The 12,383-nt window shown below is 32.7% G+C and overlaps 1 protein-coding gene across 1 annotated transcript in view; it reads left to right on the forward strand.

The window, feature by feature from the left end:
- The window catches only part of LOC145248288 (DNA-directed RNA polymerase III subunit RPC2-like), a 191,372-nt gene that overhangs the window by 14,900 nt on the left and 164,089 nt on the right, over positions 1-12,383 (forward strand). The window contains exons 8-10 of the mRNA XM_080110162.1: positions 3,337-3,486; positions 7,090-7,206; positions 11,513-11,698. Of these exons, the coding sequence (XP_079966288.1) occupies positions 3,337-3,486; positions 7,090-7,206; positions 11,513-11,698 (453 nt within the window). The remainder of the gene's footprint in view (positions 1-3,336; positions 3,487-7,089; positions 7,207-11,512; positions 11,699-12,383) is intronic.

Genomic DNA, 12,383 nt, shown 5'->3' on the forward strand with positions numbered 1-12,383 from the left:
CTGGTATTACAAGGTTATTTTGAGTGCTGGTATTACAAGGTTATTTTGAGTGCTGGTATTACAAGGTTATTTTGAGTGCTGGTATTACAAGGTTATTTTGAGTGCTGGTATTACAAGGTTATTTTGAGTGCTGGTATTACAAGGTTATTTTGAGTGCTGGTATTACAAGGTTATTTTGAGTTCTGGTATTACAAGGTTATTTCGAGTGCTGGTATTACAAGGTTATTTCGAGTGCTAGTATTACAAGGTTATTTCGAGTGCTAGTATTACAAGGTTATTTCGAGTGCTAGTATTACAAGGTTATTTTGAGTGCTGGTATTACAAGGTTATTTTGAGTGCTGGTATTACAAGGTTATTTCGAGTGCTAGTATTACAAGGTTATTTCGAGTGCTAGTATTACAAGGTTATTTTTGAGTGATAGTATTACAAGGTTATTTTTGAGTGATAGTATTACAAGGTTATTTTTGAGTGCTAGTATTACAAGGTTATTTTTGAGTGCTAGTATTACAAGGTTATTTTTGAGTGCTAGTATTACAAGGTTATTTTTGAGTGCTAGTATTACAAGGTTATTTTGAGTGATAGTATTACAAGGTTATTTTTGAGTGATAGTATTACAAGGTTATTTTTGAGTGCTAGTATTACAAGGTTATTTTGAGTGATAGTATTACTAGGTTATTTTTGTTCGACTTGAAATCCCAAATATTTCACGCAAACGCCATAATTCATTTTCATGTACAGCATGGAGAGTCACAAGAAAATCCAAGAACGATTAACACTTCAAGTGATGGGTTACTGGATGAGAGAGAGAATCTTACATTTGTGCACTAATTCGGTACTTAGCCTTCGGGCCAAGATCACAGTGTAGTATCTGTTCTAATATTACACCTTTTCTGCCCTCGGTCAGTGAAGGAGAAATCCTTCATGACTGAGACAATTTTAATTTTTTGTTCCTATCTAGAGTGCCCCTTTTTGGGGAGCTGGATTTTCCCTACATTGAAATCCGACCTTGTGCCTAACTTTGCCCTTGTGGGGAGGCAAGTAAATAAGAAGATTAAGTTCCTTCCCACCCTTATTCTCAATAGAAAGCGGTGACTTTTCACATCTACTTTGTTTGAAGGTTTCGATGGAAAGAGATAGAATTACCTTTTTTCAAGGAATTATGTGGTTTCACCACTTCCATTTTTTTTTTTTTTTTTACTGAGGACAATTTTTTAAACTTTAATCTGCCAATCATTCTTTCGATTAAAGCTTGCTGCTTTCATTATGCAGCAGTAGTATTTGTTATGGTCTCATCTGTGGGTTCAATAGAATCTATCATTTACAGACTATGTACAAAATATATAAAACCAATCATTGTATACAAAATGCACATTTTCAGTATCTATACATTAATACGATAGCGTGTGTGTTACTTTGTGTGTCACACTTACATCTTTTTTCTTTCAAGTAGCTGTCGATTAAAAATTGGTGTGTCCTTCCATTTCTTGTAATAAATAATTTTGCCAAGAATTCTTCATAAGTTTTGGTCTATATTATTATAGATGATGGCACTCAACTCCTCTATTTTTATTTTATTTTTTGAAATCACTACTTTATATTGTTTTTTTAACGGTCATGCTTACATTATTAAATAGGGAAAAATAAATAACTCACCTCATTTTTTTTTTTTATTGTTTTACACGCCACTGTATTAATATATAGACTTGCTTAGATAAATATTTTTACAGTTTTAATAAAAGTACTAGAATAATATGATGGTGTCTTCATTCGTACTGAACGCCCACAAACTGCCCAGCAGCAATATATTACATATGAAAGATGCCATCGTGGAATTTCCACAGGTCCCACTAGTAAATATTAAGAACTTAAAGCATAAAATGTTTTTTTTTCTCTCTTGACAAAGAGATTTATCTCGAAAATTTGGGAAATTCTTGGGTGATGCATTATGTTGGTAAATAAAAATATATTATAATTGAAAATTATTGAAATTTCTTTAATATTACCATTCTTTTACTTCATTGGCTCATATCCAAGGTGTTCCCACACAAAACTGTATTGGCATAACCGTTAAACACCACTCCTTTCCCATTTCAAAGTGTAGTATCTGTTGTCTACAATATCAACGTCATCTGACACCGAAAGTTTTCACATAATTTATTTATTTTTATTTTCAAGGGAATCACCACTTATCAAAACCCGAACACCATTTGAGGATAATGGCTTATGAATGAAAGGTGGTAGGGTAGCAATCTCCCTGAAAAATATTCAAAATACGAACAGACATACAGAATTAATATTTGTTTTATATATAGATTTTCTTGTTTGCTTTTTATAGTTTTTATCTAACTTAATATGTTTCTTTTTTCTTATTTTCCAAATTTGGGGCAATTCGCAACAATTACCATCTTGTGCAGTACATTATGTTGGTAAATAAAATATATTATAATTGAAAATTCCTTCAATATTGTTATTATTTTACTTGGCTCGTGTCTACAATGTTCCCACACAAAACTGCATTGATATAGCCTTCAAACACAACTCTTTTCCACACTATGCACAATGCTTCAAGCAAACTACAACATCATCCTCATAAAATGTTTGATCAAAATTAAGGCATTTGGTAAAGAATCCTGTTTAATCATCTCCGTTCTATGTTTGTCTCTGACAATCCTTCTCCCTATTTATTTGTCTCCCCATGAGCGCACACTTAGACACAGGTTATATTTTTTTTTTAAAAACAGTGGTGAAAAATTCAGCTCTCCCAAAAGGGGCATTCTGGTTTGAGATAAAAGTAAAAATTAGCTTAGTCTTGAAGGATTTCTCCTTTACTCTCTGTTTTTTTGAGTCGAATCATGAGTTAGGACAGAGGGGCATATTTGAAATAGTCAGCAGTTACAGTTTAAGTATAAGGTTTGGTTCGTCCAATCGTTTCATTTTACAGGATATCGATCATTTTTGTGTTATTGAATACAGAATCCAATGGGACATAATTAAAAATTTGCCTCAATCTAGAAGGATTTCATATTCACTGGCAGAAGATGAAAAAGTTAAAATGTAGTATCAGAACATATACTACACATTACTCCTAACAAAATTTTCCCTGCGAGAAATGTATGCATATATGTAAATTCAACCATTTCTTCATCATTGTCTTTGTTTTTGTTTTTTTTTAGGTTACTTGAGAACATACAATGCAAAACATGGCGATACCCATGTTGGAGAAAAGGCCCCAACACCCACGTCGCTATAATAAATGTAAAAACTGAATATTAAATATTCCTATTTTACATTGTGAGAGAAAGCAATCAAATTAATTTTTGTTTATTTTTTTCTCAGGACATTCCTGTCGCAATTGCATTCAAAGGAATGGGGATTGAATGTGACCAAGAAATTGTCCAAATGATTGGCGCCGAGGAAGAAGTATTGGCCTCGATTGCACCTTGCATGGAAGAATGTCACAAGGCACAAGTGTACACGTGCAATCAAGTAAGATAAATAATTTTTAAATTTCAGCACAATTTTCATTATTTAGACTATGGTTCTCATCTTGGATGTTATTTTCACAATGTTTTGACCGATATAATCTTCAACCTTCATGTACATCTTGTTGAACTCAGAAATCTGTACGGATGAGATGACAAGATAAAAAGAACAGTCTGAATAAGCCAAATGATATAAATTAATCTAAAAAAAATTCTGATTCAGAATAATTCTTCACAATTTTAAATTTTAGAAACCCAAATAATGTTATTAAATGATTAGATTTTTTTTCTGAGATTTTCACCTTTTTCAAAGAATACATTTTTTTTTTTTTTTTGCTCTTCGTTTTGTTGGTGGTATTAACCCCCAACAAAATGAAAAACAAAAACCCAAACATATTTGGATTCATCGGACTGTTCTCATCTTGAGTGTCATTTTCACCATGTTTTGGTCGATGTAACCTCTGACCTCCTTCAGGTGTATCTTGTCAGACTTGGGAATGTTTGTGTGAAACTCGGAAATTTAGACAGAATTTCAAATGAAACCCTTTATTTAATTCATGGGGGTAGCATGCTCTTGTTCAGTCAGCCATGACTGGATAGAGGTCCTAAGTAATTTGCAATTGGATTTTTTTTGTTGCCCACACTGAGATTTTAACCTTTTAACCTTCAGGTAAATAAATGGTTCCATTTGAAATTCCATCCAAATTTCCAAGTTTGACAAACATTCCTTAATTCGACAAGATACATCTGAAGAAGGTTGATGGTTACATCAACTGAAACGATGTGAAAATGACGATCATGATGAGAACAATAGTCCAAAGAATCCAAATCATATGTTTGATTATTATCACAATGTTTTGCCCTTATTGTCCGCTAGTTTCCGTCAAGTACCTTATGTTGAATTCAGCAACCGTTACGGAATCTTGAATGCAGTCTTTGTGATATTCTTTCAGTTCACCTGTTAAATCTTCTTCCTGTCTTTGCTCAAGATTGAACTCTGGAACTCAAGATAACACATTTACAACGACATTCATTTTGACTATGTGCCTTTGATTTAAGCCACCTGAAGAAGACAAAGACAAAAACAGTCGGAACATTTGGATCACAACAATCAAGAATAATCTGCCTCCGTGGATTGAATAAAGCATTCAGTTCCAAATTCTATCTAAATTCTAGGGTTTGAAAAGATGTTTCTGGAGAAGGTTGGTGATTATATCTGCCCAAACACTGTGTGAATGACCTCAAAGATGAAAAATACTACAAACAGCCACCAAGATGAGAAAATCAGTTTGAAAATTGATTAATTTAACATTTGGAAATATTGCAATCACAAATACCAAAAATATTCATCATAAGAGCATACATTTTCAAAAAAAAAACTTTGTCGGTTTGTAAGTTGAAGATGTTTTTCTCATATCATTAAACAACCCGACATGAGTAGATATCACTCAAAACTACTACAAAGTTCAAAATGGTAAGGAAAAGAAAGACATGTCAAATCTGTATAACAGAAATTTAAAACCCTTAATGTTCATAGACCCCCCCCCCGAAAAAACAATCCTTCAGAGTTTACTCCTACCCCCCCCCCCCAAACTAATTAATATTGCTGTAATCAAAACTAAAAAATATTCAGAAAAAGAAATTTTTCTATGTTAAGCTAGCTAGATGTCTGGCGTTGCCCGGTCATACAATACACTTAAACATGATATTTTAATTTATGCAGATTATGTATGCATTATTATAAAATCAATCCTCTATTGATTATTATATATTATGAGGAATGAACTAATTTGCAAAAAAGAAAATAAAAAAATAATAATGATAACGTCGTTCATCAAATACCGTCTGTGTTTGTTTACAATATCACAGCTGATATTTGGGTTTGACGATGAATGCCCTGGAAAAGTCAATTCTGATTAATGTTTAGTTTTAAAATATGCAAATGAAGAAATGATTTGCAGCAATTTTAAATGGTACCTCTTCTTTTTATCATAGATTGAACTCATTAATAAGAAAAATTAAAATGGTGAGGTATAATTGAGCTTGAACAGAAGACCATTCAATCTGTAGTCAAATACTCTACCACTGAGCTATATCTCCAGATGACAATAGTTCTTTTTTCTTTTTTTTTTTTAAGAAGAAATCATTTGCTGAGAATTGACTCTCCCTTGATTTGTATGAGAATTATGTCCCTTGGCTGGTGTAACATAAAATATTCCCCTGTAAAAATTCTTCTTTATCCATAAGAAAGACTATTTTTAGGATCGGATTTTATTTTTTCCATTTACGATACTTATCGAATGAATTTCTGTACAAAACATATCTAAAAACACTGCCAGTCCTATAAATTAGCTTTTGTGTGAAATTTGCAAAAGATATGCTCGGCCATTTTGGAATTTATGAGAAAGGTACCCTATCTCTCACACACACAAAGTGACTTTTATATACTAGTAGAGAATAGACAAATTCAAACATTTGTTATTGTTGTTCATTCTGACGATGCTTATTGCCACTGAGACGTAAGGAGCTACTGTGGATTAAGGGACAGATTTATAGGGGGCATCCTAAGTAGTGGGGGGATTTGTTTGTATTACTTTTAAATTTCTTGGTACAGTCAGAAACATGGAGCAGGGAGGGAATTACCAAGGCAATTAGTCTGAATAATGAAGCTAGTAGAGTAAGTTATCCAGCATCTGGGAACTTCTGCAGTGAAGGGGTGGAATTTTGCTGATGTTGATCGGGGATTTTTTTTTTTTATATGTTGGTCACCACTTATCGCCCGGAAGCCACTCGGGGATAAGGCTTATTGCATGTACAGTAATCAATGGGATAGTATCATAGTAATCATTAGATCTGATAAAGTGTCTTACTTAAGGGGGCGGTTCATCAGGAATTTGTTTATGTTGGACTTGAAGACATCCTAGTTGTATATTATTTTAATTGGAATTCATTGAGAGGAGTATTATTTATTAATTTTATTTATTGTGGACTATTATCCTGATGAAGGCCAGAGGAATAGTTGGCCGAAACGCTGTGAAACAACTAAGAAAAGATGAGGATAATGGTCCGCAATAAATAAAATTAATCCAAGTTGTATTCAGGTGGAAACAGGCAGACGGAACAGAGTTCCACAGGCGTGCACTTCTAAGAAAAAAAGCTTTGTTCATGGAATCTACGTTTTGATTTAGGCACAGATAAAGAGTGGGGAAAATTATTGACAATGGTTTCAGCTAGACTGGTGTTTATCGTGAAAGATTGGCGAGGGGGATATGTTGAGGGATCATAAGTGCAGTAAGAGCATTGCTGTTAGCATTCAAAAGTAGTTTGTCTTAATAAAGTGAAGCTACCAACTTTTTGCCAATTTTGTGGTAGCAGTTTTTTCTTCTGAAGAACGTTCCTAGAGGTTGTAAAGCTGACCAACATGTTTTAGCGTAATTTTTACATTTTTAGGTGTATCTTTCCTGTGGAGGTACTTCCTTATGAAGGTTTAGCTATAAACTTACACTGTTAAATCTGAAATGTCTTTTCCTATGAAGAATTTTCTTTTTACATAATTTCAAATAAATGATCAAACCAAATTCTTCCTTTTGATTTGTTTTTCTTTCAGGCTCTTCGATATATCGGAAGCAAAGTAAGGGTACGAAGAATGTGGAATGAGACTAAAAAGGGAAAGATTGAAGAAGCCAGGGATATTTTACATGGAGTGATTTTGGCTCATGTTCCAGTAAGTGTCAATGCCTTATTTTCTAAAAAAAAAAAAAAATTTGCTTTGCAGTTAAATCTTAATGAACAAAGGGACACAACTAGTGATAATAGTTTTGCTTCAGATCAAAACTCCCTGGATTGAGATTATACTAACAAATTAATCCTCTGGACCTAGACAGCTTGTATAGCATATGAAATTCTATTAATACGAGGGATGTTCCAAAAGTAATACCTCCTATTTTTTTAAATTCTGCTGGAATGGATCAAAGGGGATTACAAATTGCATTGTTATGATGACTGAACTTATGCATTTATGACCTGAAAGTTTCATCTGTGTTACAGCTCTAGAATTTATTTTTCTACATAGTCATCACCATGCATTTTTGCTAGGAATTCAATAATATGTGGGTGGGCCTAAATTCTAGTATACACTATATATTAAATAGTTCTTAATGCCAATATGTAATTAAAGCAAATTAAATTATTTTGATCTATGATGTTCATTCCAAAAGTAAGGCCTGCTATTTTTGTTTAATTCAAAAAGTTGAAGAACTACAGAAATGGGAATGGTACCATTTAAAATTTATTTTTCTACATAGTCAGCACCATTCTCAATGCACTTTTGCCAGGAATTCAATGATACATCTCTGCTTCTGGCACATGTCCATGACAGGGATTCCTTTCTTAGTCTTCCACCGTCAATATCTGCAACAGAAAAATGAAACTTCCAGGTCATGAATGCATAAGTTCAGTCATCATAACAATGCAACTTATAATCTCCTCTGATCCATTTGAGCAGAATAAAAATAAAAATAGGAGGCATTACTGTTGGAACACCAGTTATATCAAGAGAGTTTTCAATGCTATTGATAACGTTAATCATTCATTTCTGTTTTTTATGATTGCTCGTGTTCTGAATTAATGTTTTTAACCATATAAATCTATGATGTCACGTCAAAGCTATAATTATTTGGTACTTGTACAGTTTAATCAAGAAATTAAAAAATAAAAATATCGAAAAATGTTATATTGTACGTATCCGTTTTGTTCTGAAGATCTCCGAAAAAAATTTCACTTAATTTGATCAAGTATTTAAAAAATTTTTTTTTTTTTTTTTTTTTTTTTTTTTTTACAGCGGAAAAACACGTTTTTATGACAGCACGCTGGAGGCAGCCATGTTTGGATTTTTAGAACATGCCAGGGGGAAATAACTCAATATAAAGTACTAACACCCCTGCTCCCCATCTTAAATAATAGCTTTTCTTCCTAAAAATCGAAACATGGCTACCTTTTGATTGATATCATAACAAATTGTTTTTTCACTATAAAAAAAAAAACTACTTGATCAAATTAAGTAAAAATTTTTTTTTTTTTCGGAGAACTTCATTCCATAAGGGATACGTACAATATAACTTTTTTTTCATTTTTTAATGTCTTGATTAAACTGTACAAATGCCAATTACTTTAAGATAATGTTTTAATATCTATTTATAAGAAAATCTAAATAACTTAGTTTATAGAAAGTCGGACTGAAGATCTGGAGGTTTTGGTCTTGATTTCCGGTCACTGGCGCTACTAGATCAGGCTATCTGAAGATATTGGCTTCCTGACATAAAAGAACTTGAAACATAAAAACTTTTCATTTTACCTTTTGAAAATAAACTTTTCAAGAAATTCACAATATTTTATTTTTGAAAATAAACAACCCTTGCACAGAAATAATAGAGTATTTAAAAAAAAAAAAAAAAAAAGGACACTATATCCAACTCTTATAGAACAAACACTAACAGAAATCATTTTGACCACAATACCATTGAGTGAGCTATTACTAACCAAACTTTTCTATCTACAAACTTTATTTTCAAATGATACAAATCACATACATGTACAAAGCTGGCATAAGATGATCCATTGCAGTTGATTTGACGTAAAACTAAACTCCTCTTTCTTCTCCTCCCCATGACATCTGCTTTGTTTGTTGAGAATTTATTATTTACTATTAATGCAATATTTTCTATTTCAGAAAGAAATTAAGATATTTGTTTACAAAAATTTTAATCAGCATAGACACACAGACAGAAAATGTCTCTTATATTATGATTGGATTTCCCAAGATGACTGCTATGAACACGCATCTCTCCCCACATGACAACTTTCTTAAACTCCTAAAAACTTTCTTAACCACCAATTGCCACGACAAATAACACACTACCTGAGAGCTTAATGTTCAAACTCCTGGACTTTTTGGTATATACGAGGTAGTTTCAATAAGCTTCCAGAGTTTTTTTTTTTATACAGGCGTTTAAAATTGTAGATTCTTGAAAATTCAATATGTTCCTATTTACTTGCCTCCCCACAAGGTCGGTTCTTAATGTGGGGAAAAGAACAAAAATAAAAATTTTCACAGTTGTAAAGCATTTCTCCTCCACTATCGAGAACAAAAAGTTGAAGTGTAGCATCAGAACAGATACTATGTTATTGCTATCCATTTTATGAGATCACTGACCAATTTTTATGATTCCATGTTCAAATGAACAGATAGCAATAAAATTCGCAGACTATTTGACCAAGATGCGCATCAAGACAGTTCCTAACCTTCCCTATTGTCTAAATCTTGCTTCCTGTGACTTTTGGTTATTCCCTGAGCTCAAAAGAAACCTTAGAGGCTGTCATTATGTCATTAGAGGGTCATTGACACGCTCACACAAGATAACTTCCATGAGGCCTTTCAGAAGTTTTTGGAATGGTACGAGTGCATTACAGCCAGAGGAGTTCACTGCAAAAGAGACTAGATTTTCATATGTGTATTATCTATAAAAGTGCCTATACGAAAAATGTCTGGAAACTTAATGAAGGCACCTTGTAGTATACACTAATATTTTCAACTGATAATTATATCCATAAATTTTTCTGTTATCTTGTTCTGTTACATTTTGTATGTACATTAATGTAAATAAGCACCAATGGAAATTTAAATCGATCTGCAAAAATAATCAAAAAATATTGTTAGAGAAAAGATTGAATTTTATATTGACATACTAATTTCTAACATGTAACCTGAAAAATAACCAAAAAACAGAATGAAAATTCAGATATTCCTGAATTTTGTGAAATTTTAACAATAGTTATTGGACATCAATTTATAAATTTTCCCTAAATTTTGGTTTCTTTGGAATATTTTAGAGGGTTTATAGGGAACATGTTATGGGCTCAACCTCCAATTTGAAAATTCAAACATTTCAGATTTGCATTGATCCATAGTTATTAGACAACAATTAAGCCAAATTTGCATTAAATTTCAATTTCTTCTTAAAACCCGGTAAGTTTAAGCCTTGAATGTAAAATGTGTTTTACAATGAAAATCATGTAATGGATTTTGATCAAAATTAGAATAAGGATTCTAGACATAAAGTTTAGTAACATTATATTTTTATTTTAATCTTAGTAGCGGACATAAAAATGCTGCAAAATTGCTCTGTTCAAAGAAATAATTTTACTTGTATTAGGATGGATATTCTTGTTTAAATGCATAGGAAAAGAGGCCAGTTCTCATTCGGAATTTTCCCTATATTAAAAAAATAAAGAAAAAATCTGTATGATGTATAGACTTGTGAGGAAACGAAAATATCATTCCAAAAATCACATAAGTTGACCAAGTAGTTTTATTTTTATAAAGAAAATAATTAAGCGATTAATTGGAATTCATAGGCATTACAACAAAAATTTTGCAAGTTTGAATTATTGTTGAGCTATCTCCTTTTGTTTCTGGAGATTTTTTTTCAAAACGGGGGTGAAACAGGCGCTCCTCAGAAACTCAAGAAATTTAATTCAGTCACGTTGACACTGGTTCTCACCAAATCTCTGAAGTTAAGCAACAATGAGCTTGGCCAGTACAACATGGGTAACCATTTGGAAGGGTAGGTGTTGTATGTACTGCGCTGAGTCCATAAAAATTTCCAGGTTGGTAACTTACTGGTACTGTCTTATCTTCCCGAAATTACCATGGCTTTATAATTTGGAGAGCATTGGTGACTGACGCTTTTTAAGACAGCAAGGCTGCTGCTGATGATTTTATCAATTTATATGATTTTTGGAATATGGTATTTTTGTTTTCTCACAGCTACACACATCATACATATTTTTCTTGACTTTTGTCTTTTTAATATGAGAGAAATTCTTGACAAACACCAAAAGTCATTAGGGAGTAAACATTGATTCATGCAGATTTAGTATATAAAAAAAAAAATCCAGTTACTGTATTTTGCTACTGGTGCATAAAATTGAGTAAATGGATAAACTATTTTCTCTTTCTTTTACACCTGCAGGTGGTTCAGTGGAACTTCAAAGTGAAAGCAGCCTACCTTGCTCTCATGGTACGACGGGTCATTATGACGCAAGGAGATAGCATCAAGATGGATGATAGAGATTATTATGGAAACAAAAGGCTTGAAATGGCTGGACAATTGCTCTCTTTGCTTTTTGAGGATCTCTTTAAGAAATTTAACAATGATGTAAGTTTTTCATTAAATTTTCAGAGATATTACCGTTTTGGATTGTTGTTTCTTTTTGGTAAGTAATGGTTCAATATTATGAAAATAAAGTGGCACTTGGAATTATATGAAAATATAGTGACGTTTGGAATTATATGTGAAAATAAAGTGACGTTTGGAATTATATGAAAATAAAGTGACGTTTGGAATTACACATTTTTTTTTTTTTTTTAACAAGGTGGTCACCACTTATCAAGGCCTGGAAGCCACTCAGGGATAAGGGTTATTGCGTGTACAGTACATTAGTGTTGAGATTTTATAAAGTGTCTACTTAAGGGGGTGGTTCATCAGGAATTTATTTATGTTGGACTTGAAGACATCCAAGTTGTAGTCAGGTGGGAAACAGGCAGACGGAACAGAGTTCCACAGGCGTGCACTTCTAAGAAAGAAGCTTTGTTCATGGAATCTACGTTTTGGTTTTGGCACAGATAAAGAGTGGGGAAAATTTTTGACAGTGGTTTCAGTTAGACGGGTGTTTTTCATGAAAGATCGGGATTGGAGCTCAGATGAGCACCTGCCATGGAAGTAACGATAAAACAAAGACAGGCCTGCAATGTCTCTCCTGTGGGAGAGGTTGCAAGGCAAAGAAAAGGGCATCCTTCACTAAGCCACAAAGCCTATTTTCTACTCTGTCAAGGCAGGATAG

This window comes from Euprymna scolopes, chromosome 26, assembly GCF_053919585.1.
Source record: "Euprymna scolopes isolate OS-2025 chromosome 26, ASM5391958v1, whole genome shotgun sequence".
NCBI classification, from domain to species: domain Eukaryota; kingdom Metazoa; phylum Mollusca; class Cephalopoda; order Sepiida; family Sepiolidae; genus Euprymna; species Euprymna scolopes.